The sequence below is a fragment of the Pristis pectinata genome, chromosome 2, assembly GCF_009764475.1.
Source record: "Pristis pectinata isolate sPriPec2 chromosome 2, sPriPec2.1.pri, whole genome shotgun sequence".
Classification (NCBI taxonomy): domain Eukaryota; kingdom Metazoa; phylum Chordata; class Chondrichthyes; order Rhinopristiformes; family Pristidae; genus Pristis; species Pristis pectinata.
In genome coordinates this window covers 103,474,129-103,497,176 of record NC_067406.1, presented here as the reverse complement: position 1 = coordinate 103,497,176, position 23,048 = coordinate 103,474,129, and the positions used below count along the sequence as shown (strand labels likewise).

The window sequence follows — 23,048 nt, the reverse complement described above, 5'->3', positions numbered from 1 at the left end:
CCTCTTAAACATTGCTATTGTAATTGTTTCCACCATCTCCCCTGGCAGTGCGTTCCAGGCACCAACCACTGCCTGTGTAGAAAACCTGCCTTGCAAATCTCTTTTAAACTTTCCCCCTCTCACCTTAAATCTATGCCCTTTAGAATTTCACTTAAATCTATGCCCTCTAATATTTGAATTGATGGACATGTCAGAATAGGTTATAGGGAAAATTAGTGGGGATTGATCGGTGAGCTGGCATAAACTCAATGGCCAAATGGCCTCCTCCTCTGTTCTGAGGAAATACGGAATATTGAAAGCACAGTGGACAAGGGGAACAGGCTTCCCAAGTTCGTTAAGGCCACCGATGAAACTATGTTGACAATGCAGCCTCATTGGTCAGGGGATGTGGAGCTGGCGATCTATTCTTATGATAAGTACTGCAATCTCACAGCTGCTGACCTGCGTGACTCTGTTAACAACTTTTTTTGGAGGATTGCATTGGTTCCTTCCAAGAAAATGTGGATAAAGTCGTGATAGGATTGGTGTGAACTTCACTAACTTTGCTGTTCAGTTTAGCCACAGTTAGACCTGCCCAGTTACTCACTGCAGGGAGTGAGTCTCCAAAACACTTCATGATGGGTGCTGTTCAGGCAGCAAAGCAGTCAGGAGTGGATGGCCACAGGAGCCTCAGGAAAAGCAGCAGGTGCCTTCTGACCTACCTGCTGCTGCACACAAGGGGGGAGGCGGTGGTCATAAGGCAGGAAACCACAGCCTGCAAACTGGGTCCACAGGCAGAGGCTCAATTTCCTGGACATTTATAACATGTGCAACTGAGAAGCCTCAAGATATCATGGGAGGTGCTGGCAGATCCTTCTGGCCTCCTTGCAGGGGTCCTGCTGCTTGCTGGGTGCAAGGACAAGCATGGCCAATGGCTGAGAAGGTGACCACAGCCTCAACTTCTGCACCTCAGGATCTTCCCATGAGACAAAGGTAGGACGGCCCTGTTAGCACTCATAAATCTATCAGCCTGGTGGCAGATGCTTTGTCACAGAGTCACAAGAGTCTTGCAGCATGGAAACAAGCCCATTGGTTTACTGAGTCCACACTGACCTTCAAGCACCCATTCACAATCCCATTTTTATTCTCCCCACATTCTCATCAACTTGCCCGAGGTTCTACCACACACCTACACACCAGGGGCAATTTACAGTGGCCAATTAACCTACTGACCCACAGCCTTTAGAATGTTGGAGAAAACTGGAGCACCCAGGGGGAACCCACATGGTCCCAGGGAGAACATGCAAACTTCACACAGAAACAACGGAAGTCAGCATTGAACCCGGATGGTTGGAGCTTGAGGTGTGATTTGCTAACGTAGAGCTGATTGAAGGGATTTGATTAAATTGCACATCAGTATGTAGGTGAATGTGTGACCATGCTTACCTTTCCAGATCTGATGAGATCATCAAACTGCTTATGAAGCTGAATCCAGGAGTGGGCAGCCCGACCTCTGCTACTGTGTTGACTTGGTGTTGCCTCCAGGCCTCTTCCTCCCAACGGAAGGGAATATGAATCTCTGAGTGCCCTCACTTCCCCTAGCATGACATTCAGGAAGGTATCAAAGGGTAGGCATAGCATATCCACTGTCCATTTTTAAGCCACTCTAGAGTCCATAAACCCCTCAAGTTGATAGGGTGGTTAAGAAAGCATATGGTGTGCCAGCCTTCATTAATTGAGGGATTGAGTTCAAGAGCCACGAGGTAATGTTGCAGCTCTATAAAACTCTGGTTAGACCACACTTAGAATATTGTGTTCGGTTCTGGTCACCTCATTATGGGAAGGATGTGGAAGTTTTAGAGAGGGTGCAGAGGAGATTTACCAGGATGCTACCTGGATTAGAGAACATGTCTTATAAGGAAAGGTTGAGCGAGCTACGGCTTTTCTCTTTGGAGCAACCCAGGACAAGAGGCAACTTGATAGAGATGTATAAGACTATGAGGGACAGACAGCCAGCAACTTTTTCCCAGGGCAGCAATGACCAATACCAGAGGACATCCATTTAAGGTGAGTGGAGGAAAGTTTAGGGGAGATGTCAGTGGTAGGTTTTTTTACATAGAGAGTGGTGGGTGCCTGGAACACACTGCCAGGGGAGGTGGTAGAGGTTGATACAACAGGGACATTTAAGAGACTCTCAGATAGGCACATGGATATAAGAAAAATGGAGGGTTACGTGCCATGTAGGAGAGAAGGGTTAGATTTATCATGGAGTCAGTTTATATAGGTCAGCACAACATCGTGGGCTGAAGGGCCCATACTGAGCTATACTGTTCCGTGCTCTATGTTCTAACATTAGACATAATGCTAGAAATGTGGCTTTATATAGTGGAGCTGAATTCGAGTTGTACATGTCATCAGCATGCCTACTAAGCCTAACTGCTGAGGTAACTCAGCAATGGTACATAAATGGTGTAGTTAGGTTAAAAGAGCTCATATTTCCAAAAACTTCAAATTTGCCAGTGAGACTGTCTCCTCCTCCCAAATGTGTCAGAGAGTTAAAATCCAGACCTGGGAGTCAGAAGTGCAAACTACTGCATTCTCTGGTATGGACACTTTGATAAGTACTAAGTCTGCAAAATAAATGTCTTAAAGGTATAGATCCATTTATTGTACAAATCAATGATATATGAAATTGCAAAATCCAAATAAGTCGAATGTTCTAGCCTTCATGGGGTGGGGTGTGGTTGAGATTAATCAACATTCTTAGTTGTGGCCCAGCTTTTAATTATCCTAGCAATGTTTTGCTCCAAAAGGAATTGCTTCTAATATAAAATGAGTTAAACCAACAAAAGCCATCCAGAGCAACTTGACCAATTCTTTTGAATGAAAGACTAAAAATCTTGGAAATGACTCAAAAACATCTTTAGAATGCACCAGGAGATTTTGCATTCAAAATGAACAAAAAAACTTTGCATGAGTTCACAATGTAGGCTCCCTGAATGGCACAGTAATTAATATTCTAACCATTTCGGAGCCTAAGAAACCTAGTGAAAGAAAGGTGACACTTGATGGAGAAAGACAGAATTGTTGTCTGAAGCATTTTGTGTTTGCCTTGTTTGTGCTTGCCAGCACACTCGGTAAATGAAGCCTGCAATCAGGACTCATTTACATCGGCACAAAAAGAGTAAAAAGGTCCCTGAAAATTTTGGACAAAATATGTTTGGGAAATGCCAGTTAAAACAAATCATAGAAGCAACAAATTAAAAGGAGATCTAAATTGTGATATTGAAATGAAAGTTGTATTTGATTGATTTCTCAGTGTCACTTTGGTTTGCATTATTTATTACAGTGAAATAGAAAGTGAAGATTAAATAATATCTCACAAGTCATGTGCAGAATATAACATTAAAAATCCTCTGGGTTGGCCTTTGTTACATTGGTAAATAACTGGATTACAAATCTGAATACTGTGTGAAGCACTGAAGGGGCCATTGACAGGTTTATGCTAACGAACACACTCTGAGGTGAATGCTTGGGACCCGTCACAGTTTGTTGCTACTGGCAGGGAAGCTGCTCTGTGGCTTATGTTCATCTTTTTCTCTGTCTCTTGATGCTCTGCAAGCAGTTGTTTCCATAGTCAGCATTCACTAATTTAAACTGCTAAGTCGTTCAGGTTCAAAATCAGCACAATTTTTACTTTATTCCATTGGAAAGGGACAATTTAGAATACTGAATAACAAGTATTCACAGTAACGAAACTAAATACACAATGGAAAGGAGTTGACAAGGGTAATTCTAACTTAAATGTCCTCACATATGAAATCAACTATAAAAAATTGCTGGGTGGATTTGACAGTCATATATTGGATCACCAATATATCTAAAATCATTTTAAAAGGTATTTGAAGTAATCAGTGGGAAATGCCCCAGAGCTGATCCTGTTCTGCTGCAGTTGATATGTTAAAATGTATGGGAAAACCCTCATTTTTTTCCTGAGAGTTAAAATTTAAGTATGTTTCAAATGCCCAAATAATTTTATGAATGTAGAATGAAATTCAAGATTTAAAACAAAATGTCTGATTCCATTTAAAAGAATTATTCTTAAAAATTTCGTAACATTCTTACAGTTGTAGTGGTCATAAAGCATGGGTAGAGTGCAGGTTATGATCACTAACTGAGAAATTGCTCCTTCTGCATTGATGCGATATTTAATTAGGAGTTGTGTCAACTCAGCTTAAATTCATCTGAACCTCTGATTGGGGCACAAGTTAACAAGTTGTCTGTGAGGCACTGTGAGGCCATGTCTGAAAAGAGCTACCTTGTAGGGGTCCATCAATACTGATCCTCTTGGGACAATGTTTCTGTTGTATTGGTGTTTTGGGGGCCCAGTGTGATGGAGATAACATAGAGGATTATACAGGGCTCAGTTTAGTCATCATCAGAACTGTAAGAGCACCAGTGATGCAGTTATCTTTGTGCTCCTTCACTCAGGTGATGACATAATCTACCAGATGCCAGTGTTTAGATCATGAATGTTACCACGAGGTGTTGCACTCGTCTCTCTGATAAGGCAAAGTATTGATTATGGTGTAAGACCATGCTTTAAGCATTTAATCAAGAGAAGGACCCTGCTGGAGTTAGCCTTCCCTGCTCTTTCCTTGCTAAACAGTTGCATACTTTCCCATCCTGGCATTGAAGTCGCCCAAGAAGATCAGTTTGTCTCCTTCTAGGATGCAGGCCAGAGTTTTCCCAATGTCATAGAGGTTCTCTTGGCTTCATCGGAAGCCATCTTGGGTTGTGCTACATGCACTGATGACCATAACATGTTGGTTCCATGTTAGAGTGGGCCAAAGAATTATAGGGTGTTCACTAATTCTGAGGGAGAGTTGACCGAGAGGGTGACACCATTCATGATGGTGAACTTCACTTTATTGACTACAGCTCCGCCTTCAAAACTATAATTCCTAGCAAACTCATCACCAAATTCTGACACCTGGGACTCAACACCTCCCTTTGCAACTGGATCCTTGACTTCCTGACCAACAGACCACAATCAGTGAGGATAGGCAGCAACACCTCCGCCACGATTATTCTCAACACTGGTGTCCCACAAGTCTGCGTCCTCAGCCCCCGACTCTATTCCCTATACACTCATGACTGTGTGGCCAGATTCTGCTCTAACTCCATATACAAGTTTGCAGATGATACCACCATAGTGGGCCGTATCTCAAATAATGATGAATACAGGATGGAGATAGCCTAGTGACATGGTGTCATGACAACAACCTTTCCCTCAATGTCAGCAAAATAAAAGAGCTGGTCATTGACTTCAGGAAAGGGGGTGGTGTACATGCTCCTGTCTACATCAAAGGTTCTGAAGTTGAGAGGGTTGAGAGCTTCAAGTTCCGAGGAGTGAACATCACCAATAGCCTGTCCTGGTCCAACCACAAAGATGTCACGACCAAGAAAGCTCAGCAGTTCCTCTACTTCCTTATGAGGCTAAAGAAATTTGGCATGTCCCCTTCGACATTCACCAATTTTTATCGATGCACCAAAGAAAGCATCCTGTCTGGAGTTCATCATGGCTTGGTATGGCAACTGCTCTGTCCAGGACCGCAAGAAACTGCAGACAGCCGTGGACACAGCTCAGCACATCACAGAAACCAGCCTCCCTTCCATGGACTCTGTATACACTTCTCGCTGCCTCGGTAAAGCAGCCAGCATAATCAAAGACCCCACTCGTCCCGGACGTTCTCTGTTCTTCCCCCTCCCATCATGCAGAAGATACAAAAGCCTGAGGACACATACCACTAGGCTCAAGGACAGCTTCTATCCCACTGTTATAAGACTATTGAACAGCTCCCTAGTACGATAAGGTGGACTCTTGACCTCACAATGTACCTCATTATGGCCTTGAACCTTATTGTCTACTTGCACTGTACTTTCTCTGTAACTATAACACTTTATTCTGCACTCTGTTATTGTTTTACCCTGTACTATCTCAATGCACTGTGTAATGAATTGATCTGTATGAACGGAATGCAAGACAATTTTTTCATTGTACTTCAGTACAAGTGATAATAGTAAACCAATTCCAATTTCATTTCCAATTTGTGCAGGAAACATTCCTTTTCTGTTTTGTCCCTACAGAAAGAGGTGTCCTCACTGTCTCACTGTCTTGTTCTTTAAATTGGGCATCTCCTGCCCCTCATGCTTTACTCAGGACAGCAATGTTGAGGTCAAGATGTCTAAGTTCCTCATCTAAGATAGCATTCAGGTCTGTCATTGCTGGGATTGTCCATGAGGGTCCTCGCATTCCACATCCCAGGCTTCATATTATGGTAAAATTTTCACCACGGTGTGATCTAGAAAGTTGATGGCAGCTCAGCAACTCACAGACAACCATTACCTGTGTAGGTTCTTCAGTGTTGTCAAGGTCATCTATGGCCCAAACACACAAGGTCCCACCCAGATGAGAGCCAACAATGGTGAACTGCTCAAGAACAGAGAGAGAGTCAACACCTGCTGAAGGAACATTTTAAACAACCTCCTCAACAAAACCTCTGTCCTTGATGTGAGCACACTTGATTCCATCCTACCATGGTCCATTTTGTCCAGCGTGGCCAACACTCCTGACCAACAAGAAATTGAAAAGGCTATACCCTGACTAAAAAAAACAAAGCCTTTGGAGCAGATGGTATCCTTGCTGAAGTTCTAAAACTTGGCAGTAAAGGGTTTCAGTCATAAATTCATAACCTTATCAAAGAAAAGAATATACAAGGGGACCTCAGAGATGCTGACCATCTTCAAGACACAATTCCAATGTGGTAACTACAGTGATGTCTCCCTGCTCTCTACTACAAGGTCCTACACAACCGTCTCCTATCAGTTACCGAAGAGCTGCTCCCCAAATCTCAGATTCTATCCATCGAGGTACAGTTGACAGCATTTTATTATCTATATTCATTTTTGGGAACTGAGTGTGGCTGACAAGATCAGCATTTATTGTCCATCCTTAGATCTTCACACATCACAACTCCAAGAGAAATGCAAGGAACAGTAGCAATACTGACTTTCTTGACACCTTACTAATGCCTTTGAGTCCCTCAACGAGGAGGAAATGTTGAGTAGTCTCCTTAACCTCTGTCCTTGATGTGAGCACACTTGGTTCCATCCAACACAAACAAAAAGTGCTGGAGAAGGTCAGGCAGCACCTATGAAGAGATATAAACAGTCGACGTTTCAGGACTGATGAAGGGTCTTGACCCGAAACATCAACTGTTTATTTCTTTCCATAGACACTGTCTGACCTGTTGAGTTCCTGCAGAACTTCTTGTGTGTGTTGCTCCAGATTCCAGCATCTGCAGAATCTCTTGTAATCTCCTTAAATTCAGTTTTCCACAGAAATTCATCTTCTTCTTATTTTTTTTAAATTTTATTTACAGCGTGGTAATAGGCCCTTCCAGCCCAACGAGTCTGTGCCACCCATTTTAAACCCAAATTAACGTACCCATACGTCTTTGCAATGTGAGAGGAAACCGGAGCACCCGGAGGAAACCCACACAGACACGGGAGAACGTACAAACTCCTTACAGACAGCGACGGGAATCGAACCCCGATCGCTAGTGCTGTAATAGTGTCGCGCTAAACGCTACGCTACATTGCTGCTTCATGATGGGGTGCATGCCATGATCCTAACCTAGGGGTCTACAGCAGAGCTATTCTCTGTGAAGAATGGAGTCAGAAAAAGCTGTGTCATGCACCCAACAATCTTTCTTTCCTATACCCACCAGAGTGGAGGAGTCTTCAAAACTAATAGAGGTTTTCAATGTATAGCAACCACACTTCAGAACCAAAGTCACCCAAACCTCTATAGTCAAGCAGCAGAATGCATTTAAGCACACTTGTTTAGTAAAACATGTGGGAGGATGGTTCTTAGACTAAATATTTGCAAAACAAAGGTTGGCTATATCAGTCTGCCTCCCACTGTACCACACTGCCATTCAATAATAAAGGTTCACAAATGAGACTCTGGAACATGGAACAAATCCCAGGAACATCTCTTAGCAAAGACACACATTAACAATGAAATTGATTATCACCTTCAATGTGCCAGCACAGCCTTTGGTTGATAAGGAAAAAGGATTGAAATATCACAGGGTAAAAAACATGTCTACTGGGCAGCAATAACCCCTGTCCTCTTAGATGCTTCTTAGAGATGGACTATCTACAGCAGGCACTTCAAGGCACTGGAAAAAGACCACCAATGCAATCTCCACTAAATCCTCCAAATTCAATGGACAGATTAGCAAATCCAATATCGGTACCCTCTCCCTGCCTAATACTGCCAGTGTTGCATTCAGTTGGCTCTATTGAATAGGCCATGTTGCTCACGTGCCCAACATCAAACTCCCGAAACACTCTATGTCATGAGATTAGATTATCAAGCAGACAGAGAAAAAGATTTATGGATGTTCTCAAAGCCTACTTATTTACTACAACACAGAAGGAGGCTACTTGAGCCATCAGATCTATGTGGGTTCCCAAGAGAGCAATTCTATCAGTCCCATTCCCCCTTTCCTTATTTTCCCTGTAGATCTGTGACTTAATTCTCTCTTACATGCCATGGAGTCATAGAGTAAAATGGCACAGAAGCAGTCCCTTTGTCCCAATTTGTCCATGCTGACCAAGATTCCCATCTAAGTTAATCCCCATTTGCCTGCGTTTGGCCTATATCCCTCTAAACCTTTTCTATCCATGTACCTGTCCAAATAACTTTTAAATGTACCACTTCCTCTGGTAGCTCATTCCATATACTTACCACCCTCTGGGTTTTAAAAGTTGCCCCCGAGGCTCCTATTAAACTCTCCTCTCTCACCTTAAACCCTATGCCCTCTAGTTTTTGATTCCCCCCACCCTGGAAAAAAAGACTTCACATTGACCCTTTCTATGCCCATCAGGATGTTATGTCCTTCAATTCCCCTTTCATTCCTTTACCATTTATCTACATGGTGGGAGAAATTTACATTAACCAATTAACCTGGGATGTGGGAGGAAACCAGAGCACCACATAGTCATGGGGAGAACATGTAAACCCCACATAGACAACACACACAGGATGAAAGCCTGGTCCCTGGAGCTGTGAAGCACAATGCTACCTTGCAAAATGCAACAACCCACTGACCCTTGAGAATCCCCAGCCCATAGCCACTCTAAAGTGTAGAAGGAGCACTCGAGATGGTATTGCGAACTGTGAGTTCATGCATTGAACAAAGGCCCCATGTAAATGGCTGAAGGAGAACACCACCTCACAAATTATCCACCCACCCAGCCACCATCGGACACCTCCTGCCCCATCTGTAGAAAAGTCAACAGATCCAACATTGGCCTCAGAACCCACAAAACCAGAGTGGATTCTGCTGTTCAGGAACCACTTAAGGAGAAGGAAATACAGGAAATAATATAGAAACAGCTCCTACTAGATACGCCAGTCAGGCAATGAATTTCTAGGTATACATATCTGAAATTCAAAAGGTATTCTCCTGCTTGCCTGCTGGAAATTCAGCTGAGGAACTGCAATAACCCTGGAGAAAAAAACAATTTATATTTGTGTGTTTATATTCTACAAATAACTTTCTTCACTACAACTTAGTTTATAGTATATTGAGATATATTGTGCCTTCCCAAAGTCAATATACCCCAAAGTGTTTCACAGCCAATGAAGTAGCTGTGAAGTGCAACCACAAAGATGTAACACTGGAAACCAGCAGCCAGGTTGGACAAACCAAGGTCCTAGAAAACTCAGTTAGATAATGACTAAGTAACCCGTTTGTAATTGGTTGAGGACACTCAATTAAATTTTATGGGATCTTTTATAGTGAAATGAGAGAGTAATGTAAAGTCTCACCTAAGAAGCATCACATGAACAATGCAGAACCTACTCGGTACCACACATAATGCAACCTATATGTTATTATAGTGCATAGCTTAGATAACATAAACATTTTCATGAGAAGAAAGCAAATGACTCCCTATGATATTATACCTAAAGCTGAATTTGCAAACCCTAAAACCTGTACCTGGGCATATCAGACAAGGTTTGCTTTTCTAAACAGGACTGGAACTGAGCTAATTGCTCTTCTTGGACTTATTAACAGTTATTATCAGGAACAGGAACATCTTCCAGTAGCTTATATGCTACCAGCTCCATTCAAGTCACAGCAGTGGAGATCTATTAGATCAGCCTGCAGGTAGGCTTCAAATGTGCCACATGTCACAGATGTTATGTTTGATCTAGGCAACACGTTCAACACTGCTTGGAAAGGAGGTTTCACCTCAGTGGAGCATAGAACAACTGCTGATGACAGGATTCTCAGTCGTTGTGTAGCATTCAGATATCAGAACTTGTTCCAATAGGCTTACCATCAAACTTGCTCCAGTGGTTTCACTCTTGCCTCAGGGTTTGTAAGATCATGGGTTCAAGTCCCACTCTAATGGTAGAGGGTTTCAGGATAGAATTCCAGACCTAGGGCCTGAAGAGCGGAAGGATATTTGTGCCATCTTTGGTAATTTTGCACTATGGGTCAGAATTGGAAGAATTCAGACCTTACATGGGGTTGAAGGGCAGGAGAAGGTTACAGAAAGAAGCCATGCTGCGACACTAGCATGGGGATTTTAGATGTTACCCAGGTAAATACATGCCTAAAGCAGTGTTACTTGCTGCCTATTTCAACTCATTAAACCAAAGGGTGCTTTTCATATCTAACAATGAAAATCCCAACTTACACCAATAAGTAGTGCGTCTATCTCATTAATATAGCAACAGTCACCTATAAACTTGCATAACCAAGATTTTCTAAAAGTCTTTTAGAAAGCTTCTGAAATTTTAAAATTTAAATTCTACTTCAAATTCAGGAAAAGTACATTATGGCAATCAAGAAGTAAAATCATTATTTGATATTTAACTTCTAAAATGTTCAAGTAGAAATAAAAGTGAACTTACCAATACACGTGAAGTTATCATCAGCTAAACGGTAACCATCCAAACATTTCCAGTCGAGACAAAGAGAGAGAATTGGCAAAACAGCACTGAGTATCACAATTAGAAGAGATGATACTGTCATAATCTCTGTCACTTTTGCCTAACAGCCATGCACAGTTCAATGTTTTTTAAACATAATTTCAAGACAGAATGATGAAAGACAACCCTAGAAAAAGATTGACATGGTCTGTAGCATTTTCTCACAATTCCTATGACCTTTTTTTTTAAATTGTAGAGTCCTAGACTTTTGTAAAGTGCAACTCCCTTGGAATGCTTTGCAGGGTTCTATAGCTTTGTCAAAGTAAAGTATGAAATGCCTGACACCCTTGTGACAGATTTGGCAAGTTTAAAAAGAATCTAGATCAATTGATAATTCCAAAGTTTCTCCCAAATATTAATCCTGCAGATAAGAGCAATTCAAAATACAATCCTGCAGTCCTGGCTCCCAGTGCTCCTTTTAGTGAAACATTTTCTTTGCTGAATGAAGTGTACTTTCTCCTTGTTTGCTTGCATTTATAAGGATTCCCCTCCTCCACTAACCCTCAGCAGCACGAGAATTTTATTCACTCCACCCCTTTCTCTTTTTTTTTAAATCAGTTGACTTAAACTTCATTCAAATGTACATGTGGGCTATCTAATGTAGATGAGAAATCAGCCAAAGAACAGAGAGCCGTAACTCAGTTTTCTGTCTGTACAAGTCTATAGCATGCGTGTTGAATGTGACTACTCATACTTTCGGCTGTCTCATTCAGAAACTACAGTAAATATCAGTTCTTCAAAAGGCCACCAGAGTCAACGGTAGTTCATCACTAACACACTGTTAAATATCAACATGTTTTGGTCTATGCAGATTAACTGATCCCATAAAATTATTCCGATTTCACCAATAGCCACTACTTCTAACAAACTGTTGAATGAAGCAGTTTTTTACTAACTTTCCCTGAAACTAGAAAACTAGACAGGAAGCTGAAACAATTTTTGCACTTCAGCCAAACCTCACCACCTTAAGTATCTTAAATCTGCAATCAGTTGTTTGTTGTTGAATTTATTGAAAAAAAACAGCAACCTACCATATTGGCATTGTTGCCATGGAAACTGCTGTAATTTCAAGTCTATTATGCTTCACTCCACTGGTAAGATAGAGAAGTAATTACTTAATTACAAAGGCAGAGGCTGCATGACTGGCATTCCACAGACACGGCATTTTTGAATGTGGACACATTAAGCAGATGACACATTTACATTCTGCCTCTCAGAAAGGCTAGCCATGTTTATGAGGCATTACATAGCTGAGTGCCAGATTTATAGGAATGCTATCTAGTGTCTGACCCTGGGTGTTCTGTAGCAGTTGAGATAGACTGGGCTAGGATTTTGATAACACCTTTATTTAAATTATTTCTAAAAGTATGTGAATAAGTCATAGTGTCAGCTTATAATGTTATTGAAAAATTTGAGTCTATGGGTGACATGGTTGCGTGGAATTGGATGACATGGTGCTGGTTTTTACAGTGCTGTGTGATGGCAGACAGGTTTAACCCAGGATGGAATGCAGTTGCAACCACTTCCACATTACATAGTGCCAGCTCGGGAATTCAACCTGGCACTTCCACTTGGGATGTGCAGTTATGGAATTCTGTTTTACAGTGCTGCTCAATAAATTAGAAGATGCTGGTCCAAGTGACAACTATCATTTAACAGTAATAAAACAGAAGTTCATCCAAGCATTGCACAGTCTTTTGCAATGCCATTTAAAGGGACAGTCATTTGGGAATGGGAAAATTCTTCAGACTGCTGTAGAACTCCTTGAAGGCTCTTTTCCCAGGTTGAAAAGTACTTCTGGTCACTACAGACACTCCTATGAAGTTCTGTTTAAAAATTGTTACTTGGGAACCACTTGTGGAGTCTGTTACCATGGTGATTTCACTGAAACACTTTTTGAATGGGAGCTCCAGGCCAGACACCTCAGGTGTCACGGGCAAGGTCATGGACCCCAGGGGAAGAGGATAGAAGCACATCTCTGAAGACCCTTTTAACCAGCAAGTCTACAAGTGCTCCTGCTGAAAGTCCCCACAATGAAGGCCTTGACACCACTGGAAAAAGATGAGATTCTACTGGCTGTAGCAGCCCAGGGGACTCTACAGACAGCTCTGCAAGTACTCCTGTATACTTTGTCATGGTCTGCTGCATCTGAGAAATATTTTCTCAGACTCCAGTTTACCAGGAAAATGATCACAGAGATGTGTTACCTTTTGTAGGCAGACTTCCAGCCGTGCTCTGCCCACAGAGGTCATGGTCAAGGTCACTTCCAACATCCTAGCCTGAGGGTCATTCCAGGTGGTCACAGTTGATCTGTGCCATATAAGATAAGATAAGATCTTTATTAGTCACATGTACATCGAAACACACAGTGAAATACATCTTTTGCGTAGTGATTTTGGGGTGCAGCCCGCAAGTGTCACCACGCTTCCAGCGCTAACATAGCATGCCCAGAACTTCTTAATCTGTACGTCTTTGGAATGTGGGAGGAAACTGGAGCACTCGGAGGAAACCCACGCAGACATGGGGAGATCGTACAAACTCCTTACAGACAGTGGCCGGATTTGAACCCAGGTCACTGGCGCTGTAAAACATTATGCTAACCACTATGCTACCATACCTGGATCTCACTGTTTACTGCTCACCACAAATTTCGAGAGGTAAGTGATCATCTGGTCTTCCTTCAGTGTCAAGGATGTGGCTTTGCGAGCATGTGAATTTGCCAGCATAGCTGGCTTCCACAATGTTCAGGCTGAGACATAATGTACTAATAGAATATAGAACATAGAACAGTACAGCACAGGAACAGGCTCTTTGGTCCACAATGTCTGTGCCAACCATGATGACAATTTAAACTGCACATCTGCCTGCACATGGTCTATGTCATTCCATTCCCTGCCTTTTCATGTGTCTGTTTAAATACCTCTTAAACATTGCTATCATATCTGCTTCCACCACTTCCCCTGCCAATGGGTTCCAGACACCTACCACTCTCTGTAAAGAACATGTCTCGTAAATCTCCTTTAAGCTTCCCCCTTCTCACCTTAAAGCTATGCTCTCTGGTATTTGACATTTCCACCCTGGGAAAAAGATTCTGACTGTCTACCATATCTATGCCTTTCATAATTCTATATACTTCTATCAGGTCACCCCTCAGCCTCTGATGCTCTAGAGAAAACAATCCAAGTTTGTCCCACCTCTCCTTATAGTTAATCCTCTCTAATCCAGGCAACATCTTGCTGAAGCTCTTCTGCACCCTCTCCAAAGCCTCTAAATCCTTCCTGTAATTCAGTGACCAGAAATGTAAACAGTACTCGAAATGTGGCCAACCAAAGTTTTATACAGCTGCAACATGACTTCCTGACTTTTATATTCAATGCCCCAACTGATGAAGGCAAATATGCTGTATACCTTCTTTACCACCTTATCAACTTGTGTTGCCACTTTCAGGGGGCTATGGACTTGCACTCCAAGATCCTTCTGTACATCAATGCTCCTAAGGGTCCTACCATTTACTGTATACTTTCCTCCTACTTTTGACCTCACAAAGTGCAATACCTCATATTTGTCCAAATTAAACTCCATTTGCCTTTTCTTTGCCCATATTTCCAACTGATCTATATCCTGCTGAACTTTTTGACAACCTTCCTCATAATCCACAACTCTGCCAATTCTTGTGTTGTCTGTAAATTAACTAATTGTCCCACCTGCAATTTCATCCAAATAATGTATATACGTATCACAAACAACAGAGGTCCCAGCACTGATCCCTGTGTAACACCAATGATCACAGATCTCCATTCAGAATAACACCCCTCCACTACTACTCAATTTTGAATGCAATCTACAAAGCCTCCATGGATTCCATGCCCCTTAGTCTTCTGGACCAGCCTGCCATGAAGAACCTTGTTAAAAGTTTTACGAGAGTCCATGTATACAACCTCCAGTGTCCTATCCTTATCAATCATCTTCATCTTCTCCTCAAAAAACTCAGTCACATGTGGAAGACGTGTCCTCCCCCACACAAGTCATGCTAACAATCCCTAATATGTCTATGCTTTTCCAGAGGCAAGTAGATCCTATCCCTAAGGATCTTCTCCAATGATTTCCCCACCACTGATGTAAGGCTCCCTGGCCTATAATTCCCTGGTTTGCTCCTATTGCCCTTCTTAAACAGAGGAACAACACTGGCTATTCTCCAGTCCTCTGGGACCTCACATGTGGCTAAAGTGGGTACAAAGATCACTGTCGAGGCCCCAGCAATCTCTTCTCTTGCCTCTCTCAATAACCTGGGATAGATCCTATCATGCCCTGGGGACTTATCCTCCTTAATGTTCTTCAAGAAACCCAACACCTCCACCTTCTTCTTATCAATATGTCCTAGAATATGAGCATACCTCCTGATCTCACTATCCTCCACACCCTTCTCCCTGGTTAATATCAATGCAAAGTACTTGTTTAGTACCTCATCCACTTCCTCTGGCTCCAGGCATAAATTCCTTCTTTATCCTTGAGTGGTCCTATCCTATCCCTCGATTCCCTCTTGTTTTTAATGTAGATATAAAATGCTTTGGGATTCCCTTTAATGCTACTCACCAAGGACATTTCATGGTCCCTTTTAGCTCTCCTGATTCTCTGTTTAAGTTCTTTCCTGCTTCCTTTATATTCGTCAAGCTTCCTAAACCTTACATTTGCTTCCTTTTTCTTTTTGACTAAATTTGCAACATCTATCACCATTCAAGGTTCCCAAACCTTGCCATCCTTGTCTTTCTTCCTCACAGGAATAGGTTGGTCCTGAATTCTGACCAGCTGACCTTTAAATGACTCCCACATGTCAGATGTGGATTTCACAAGATCACAAGACAAGGGAGCAGAAGTAGGCCATTCGGCCCATCGAGTCTGCTCCTAGGAAAAGGGAAAAAAGAAAAAGAAATGAGAAACGGGGGGAGGAAAAAAAACTATTCTAATCCCAATTTGCAGCCTTATCCCCATATCCCTTGATGCCCCAACTATTTAGATATCTATCTATCTCTTCCTTAAATGCCTCTAATGATCTGGCCTCCACTGCTGTACCTGGCAAAGAATTCCACAAATTAACCACCCTCTGCCTAAAGAAATTTCCCCTCATCTCTGTTTTGAAACTTTACCCTCTAATTCTAAGATTGTGCCCTCTGGTCCTGGACTCACCCACGAAGGGAAACAGCCTAGCCACATCTGCTCTGTCCAGTCCTTTCAACATTTTAAATGTCTCTATGAGGTCCCCTCTCATTCTTCTGTACTCCAGTGAGTACAGTCCAAGAGCTGACAAACGCTCATCATACGTAAGCCCTTTCATTCCTGGAATCATCCTCGTAAATCTCCTCTGAACCCTCTCCAACATCAGCACATCCTTCCTAAAGTACGGGCCCAAAACTGTGCACAGTATTCCAAATGAGGCCTCACTAGTGCCCCGTAGAGCCTCATCAACACTTCCTTACTTTTATACACTATACCTCTCGAAATGAATGCCAACATAACATTCGCTTTCTTTACCACCGATCCGACCTGGTGGTTAACCTTTAAGGTATCCTGCACGAGTACCCCCAAGTCCCTTTGTACTTCTGTACATTGAATTTTCTCTCCTTCTAGATAATAATCTGCCCGTTTATTTCTGTTTCCAAAGTGTACAACTGCACATTTCTCAACATTGAATCTCATCTGCCATTTCCTTGCCCATTCTCCTAAACTATCTAGGTCTCTCTGCAACCTTCCTGTCTCCTCAATACTCCCTACTCCTCTACCTATCTTGGTGTCATCTGCAAACTTAGCCACAGAACCATTTACTCCATCATCCAAATCGTTAATGTACACAGTAAAAAGAAGCGGCCCCAACACCGACCCCTGCAGAACACTACTAGTAACCGCGTAGCCAACCAGAACAAGATCCTTTTATTCCCACCCTTTGCTTCCCGCCAACCAGCCAATGCTCCACCCATTCTGTTATCCTACCTGTGATTCCAATAACAGCCACTCCCAATCTACTCCCTCTTGCCTTATACTGTTGTAATTAACCTTTCCCCAGTTTAGTATTTTCCTCCAAGGTCCAGTCTTATATTTATCCATAGGTATCATAAAACATACACTGTTCCCAAAATTCTCTCCCACTGAAATCCAATCATCTGGCCAGGCTCATTCCCTGTTGATAATGTGATACTTCATCATCCCTTTCCGAACTTGGAGCTCTTCATCAATCACAATGCCTTCTACTCAGTCAATGTGGAAGTATTATTGACCATGAGAGGACTTTACTAATGGTCAATACCAGGTATGCAGAAAGTTCACATTGAAAGTTCACATTGCCAGCCACCTTTCAGGACCAGCATTGTCCCAAGAGATGGTCCATGGGTGATAGGAATTAGCCCTACCTTCCATGGTATGTTGCATCTGCATTTACTCCATCAACTCCCATAGGGCATCCCTGTAATAAAGGCCTTGAAATCACTGGGACACTAACGGAAAATGCCAAGGTCCTTCTTTAGATGAGATTCTGCTGTCCATATCAATTCAAAAGATCCTCTCCCAAGAGGACTGCAGACTTTGTCAAAGCCCATTGCAACCTGCACAACAAAGCTAACAGGGAAACTAAGTGCCCTTTTGAGGGACAGAGTAGATAGAAACTTGAAAAGCAAAAGAGGTGGGTGAGAATGTCAATATTTCCACAGGCCTAGGTTTGCCCTGGCAGTCATTAATGAGATATGTAACATTCTGCGATGTTCTCCTGCCACACAGATGTGTCTGGACTGCTTTGCCTACAGCATCTTAACCATTCACAACTTCCTGGTCAATGCCTTGTTCCGTGCTGTTTTTTGCCACTTCCACAGTTTGCTGTGCACACCACCATTAGACGGGTCACGAAGATGCTCTGTACTGGAGGAGAATAGATTTCTTCCTTTTTTCCTGCAATGATGAGGACACAGATTTGTGAGTCCAGTGCTTTGTCAACACTGGCAGCTTCCCTACAGTGTAGGCAGTGATGAACTGCACTCACTTGAACTCTCCTGAGGTACATGGAATTCTCCAATGTATTGAAAGATGTTCAAAGTTCCTTGTGGTCATTGACCATTAGAACCCTGGAAGTTCACATGACTCCATTCTGAGGGTGTTTGCTTTGCCAGACAAATTTATTGGACTGTGGTGCCTCGAGAGCCAGATCACGGGTGACAAGGGTCACTCACTACTTCCATTGTTCCTTAGACCAACACACACTCCATTTGGCTTGTTTGTTAAATGTGGTTTTACTGCCATCTTTGTTTGTTCCAGTGTCATCCTTCAACTTAAGGGAGCAGACCTTTCTGAGAAATGCTGGCTGTTTCACCTGGATTCCACACTGGCAATTTCCCAGCAGGTTTCTGCTGCTGGACTTTGAGTCCAGTGGTGCAGCCCAAACTTGGTGGAACTCCCCAGCATCTAAACTGGGGAACCTGCTCACAGATTTCGCATTAGGTTCGATCTTGGGCAGGATCCATGAGCCAATTCATGTAAATGAAGATTTTAAATGGCCAAAGAAGAAAGACAAGGAAAAGGTTTTTGCATTGTGTTTGTTGCATTTTTTAAAATTATTTAAAAATACTTTAAAATATTTAATCATTATTAATTTTTAACTGTTTCTTTGGCGCTTAATGGCATTTAAATGCTTCTGCATGTCAAGGACATTCAGGAAATTTGGCAGGTTTGACATAGGGCAAAGCTGGGGACGATTCTGCTCTCAGTTAAAGGTTTTCTCACCTGTTTTCAGGTGACACTTGTTCAGGCTTGGTCAAATGACAAAGCACTGGAACCACACAGGGACTTGTCAAAGAGAAGGTGGTCACTTAAACTAACTAACTAATGTAGCTTAATGTAATCAAAACAAGTCAACATAGTTTTATGAAAGGTAAATCATGATTGACAAATTAGAAAGAATTGTTCAAAGATGTAGCAAGCAGAACCGGTAGATGTGCCATTCGGTTCTGGAAAAACCCTAACTACTACAGTTTAACAACACTATGACCACTTTGATAATTTTGCACTAAAGTGGATTTTGTGGGTTTTTTTGTGTTCTAATTGTGTTCTTTCTTGTAAAAATTGTGTATAATTTATGTTTAATTTATGTTTTTCTTGTGAATGCTGCTTATCTGATGCTATGTGCCTGTGATGCTGCTGCAAGTAAGTTTTTCGTTGCACCTGTGCACACATGTATTTGTGCATATGACAGTAAACTTGACTTTTGACTTTTTAGTGCATTATGATTTTCAGAAGGCATTTGACAAGATGTCATAAAATTCTGGTACACAAGATAAGAACTCCCGATATTAGTGAAAGTGTGTTAACATGGATTGAAACATGGATAAAATTCTGGTACACAAGATAAGAACTCCCGATATTAGTGAAAGTGTGTTAACATGGAAGAAAGGTTATGACATAGAAGACAGAGAGCAGGAATATATGTCAGGGATCTTTCAGCTTGGAGGATGTAACAAAGAATTAGAATCAGAACCAGGTTTATTATAACTGACATATGTCATGAAATTTGTTTTGCGGCAGCAGTACGGTGCAAGACATAAAGATATAAAAATTACTACAAGTTGCAAAAATAAATAAGTAGTGCAAAAGAGGAATAACGAGGTAGTGTTCATGGGTTCATGAACCATTCAGAAGTCTGATGGCAGGGGGCGGGGTAGGGGAGGAAGCTGATCCTGAAACATTGATTGTGGGTCTTCAGGCTCCTGTACCTCCTCGCTGATGGTAGTAACGTAGGGCATGTCCCGGGTGGTGAGACTTCTTAATGATGGATGCTGCCTTCTTGAGGCACCACCTCTTGAAGATGTCCTCAATGGTGGGGAGGGTTGTGCCCCTGATGGAGATGGCTGAGCCTACATCCCTCTGCAGCTCCTTTCGATCCTGCACGTTGGAGCCCCCATACCAGGTGGTGATGCAACCAGTCGGAATGCTGTCCACTGTACATCTGTAGAAACTTGCAAGAGTCTTTGGTGACAAACCAAATCTCCTCAAACTCCTAATGAAGTAGAGCCACTGGCATGCCTTCTTTGTGATTGCATCAATGTGCTGGGCCCAAGATAGATCCTCTGAGATGTTGACGCTCAGGAACTGCCCCCAGGATCAATTCTTGGCCCTCAGTTACTTACAATTTATATTAATGGCCTGTAGAAGGGAGCAGAGATGGCAGTGCACTTAGATGCAGTGGCATATTCGTCCGATTCACACAATTGTTTAAATGTTAGTGTCAGTGTCATTCCTGATATAAACTTGTATTCACATTTTCCAAGGACACAAATATAGATGGAAGGCATGTAACAGTGGGAATATTAGAAGTCTGGAACTGGGTATAGAGAGTTTAAGTTAGTGGTAAATGGAGTTTAATGTAGGAAAGTGTGAGGTAAGAGGATTCTAAAGGCAGACTATTACTTAAATGCCGAACAATTGCAGATGAGCGAAGTATAGAGGTGCCCAACTGTCCTTGTGCACAAATAGCAAAAGTTAGAAGGCAGGTACAGCAAGTGGTTAAGAAAACAGCATTTTGGCCTTTACTACAAGAGGCTTGAGAAATAGGGAAGGTATTTCTTCCCTATTGTAAACTATTGTACAGGGTACTGGTGAGGCCACACCTGAATTACTGTGCACAGTTTTGGTGCCCTTATTTAAGAAGAATGTACAGGCATTGGAGGTTGTCAAAAAGAGATTTGTCTGGCTAATTCCTGGGATGAGAGGGTTGTCCTATCATAAGCAGTTAAAGAAATTAATAAAGAGTCAACCATTCAGGACAGAGATGAGAAAAAAATGTCTTCACTCTGAGAGTAGTGAAGGCTTTGGAATCCTCTGCCCACAAGGCCTATGGACGTTCAGTTGTTTAGCATATTCAGGACAGAAATCATTAGGTTTTTAGATATTAAGGAAATCAAGGAATGTAGGGTTAGTGCAGGAGAGAGGCATTGAGATAAAAGGTCAGCCACAACCTTGGTGAATGGTGGAGCAGGTACAAGGCGATAAATAGTCTGCTCCTATTTCTTTTGTTTTATCAAGAACATAAAAAAAAAGAAATATGAATAGACTATTTATCCCCTATTTTTAATGATGATTGCAGGTGACAAGCATATTCCAGGACATTCTCTTTTTACTGTTATTTTGATGATGTAATTTCTTTCATCTGTGATTAAGATTATTTCTGATGAATAGAGATCATAAAATTTATTCAGATGATATAATTGGATTTAAGATTTTATCTATTTTTCCCATCTTGGAAATTAATTGAAGATTATCGTCAACTTCTGTTCATTTAAGGTTGCTTTCATCATTAAAAAACTAATTATCCAATGATTTAAATTGAATAAAATGGGAAGTGAACATTAAAAATGAACAGGTGCAGTAAGCAAATCTGAATTAAGAGAGACAGTAGGTAAAATATGATTGTGTAATTGGGACATAAATTTCTTCTCTTGTATTTCAAGAACTGTTCCTGTTAAATAGATCTTTCTTTTGAATAATTATGGGTTTTAAAGTTACTATAAATGAATTTGATGTAAATAGCTGCTCAAAGCAATAGCAAAGCTAGAGCCCATAGGAGGACTTTGTCCTGAATCCCCATTGAAGTACCACCTGTTATTTTCATCATTCTCTTTCCAAAGGGGACAATTGCATTGCAGAAGCAGAAACTTCTTAACTGGTGGCACCATCTTCTAGTGAAGAGTCCTACCAATGCTATATATCTCATCCAAATTGTCGGTTAGAAGAGGCACCAGTGAAGATGCAGACACCAACCCAGATGGTTCTGTGGGATCAGAAGGCCACCAACGCACATTGCATTGCAGTTCAGTGCCTGGAACACTATTGGGACTGTCAGCCTCCTACTCTCACAAAACTGTTAAAACATGTACATTCTATTAAAGAGATAAAAGCATGAATTAAAATTGGATGTTTAATATATTACATAATTACTTTCTTTATTTCTGTCTTTTTGTGATAGAGGACCATCATTATTCTCAGTCTGTGATGTTATGCATTGAACACGAGCTCCTAATCAATGCAGAACTGTGATGAAGAAAGACTAACTTGTCATTGCAGGTAACAGCTTCTTTCTGGCTGAATGCCCAGAATAAGCAAATCAAGATAAGGAAAAACATCAAGCATGCTCCGGGATATTAGTCATCTCTAAATTTAGTTCTTTTACTTAATGACATTAAAAATGATAAGTCCTCTTCACTATATGGTATCACTATATGGTATCTGGCTAATCTCTTCAGCTGGATGCAGGCATTGCTCACAATGTTGGCCAAATGAGTAAAGGTGTATGTTTGGTTTTCACAGAACATGCCAGGTGTAATAGTCATCCAATAATAGCTGTTTTCCAAGCCTCAAAATCTCCTTTACTCATGTTTCTCTGTTACTCAGAGAGAAACTATGCACCAGTATGATACAAACAACTGGTGAAACTACTTCCAAAGAGCAACCTGACGAACTGCTGGTCACAGTTTGGACCACAAATACAAAACATTGTGGTCAAGGGTCTGTATTCTCATTATAATCAAATTTATCTGCCTAATCTCTTGAAAAATAATATAAACAATTTGAAATTTTGCTTACAACCTGAAGAATTTTTCACTTAAACTTCAAAGTAGATCAAACAGTCAAGTATTAATTTTTTTAATGGTATTTTGAGGTGCGTGTGCTCGGGACTATAAAATGCCAGTACCTATTCTTAGAAACTCTACAATTAAAAATCATGTCACGAGTACAGCAATCCATAATTTATTAAACACTCTGTATATAAAATGTGTACTTTCTGTAGATAGAAGAGCTGTATCAAGAATAGCTTTGTGCCATGTATTTTCCATCTACCATTTTCACCATGTCTATGAGTACTTAAGCACTTGGTCATTGATAACATGCATCCATGAATGTACATCTGGAATGTATCTTCCCAATGCTGAGTGATATGGAACTGCTCTCAAAGCACCTG

At 41.5% G+C, this 23,048-nt stretch overlaps 1 protein-coding gene across 2 annotated transcripts in view; it reads right to left on the bottom strand.

Moving 5' to 3' along the window:
* egf (epidermal growth factor) overlaps positions 1-11,553 on the bottom strand; it is a 95,157-nt gene extending 83,604 nt beyond the window's left edge. Inside the window, exon 1 of one of the 2 annotated variants that reach the window (XM_052045463.1) lies at positions 10,982-11,553. In XM_052045463.1, the coding sequence (XP_051901423.1) occupies positions 10,982-11,102 (121 nt within the window). In that variant the 5' untranslated portion in view covers positions 11,103-11,553. The remainder of the gene's footprint in view (positions 1-10,981) is intronic. The other variant, XM_052045474.1, reaches the window with a different exon arrangement.
* Between the last annotated feature and the right edge of the window lie 11,495 nt (positions 11,554-23,048).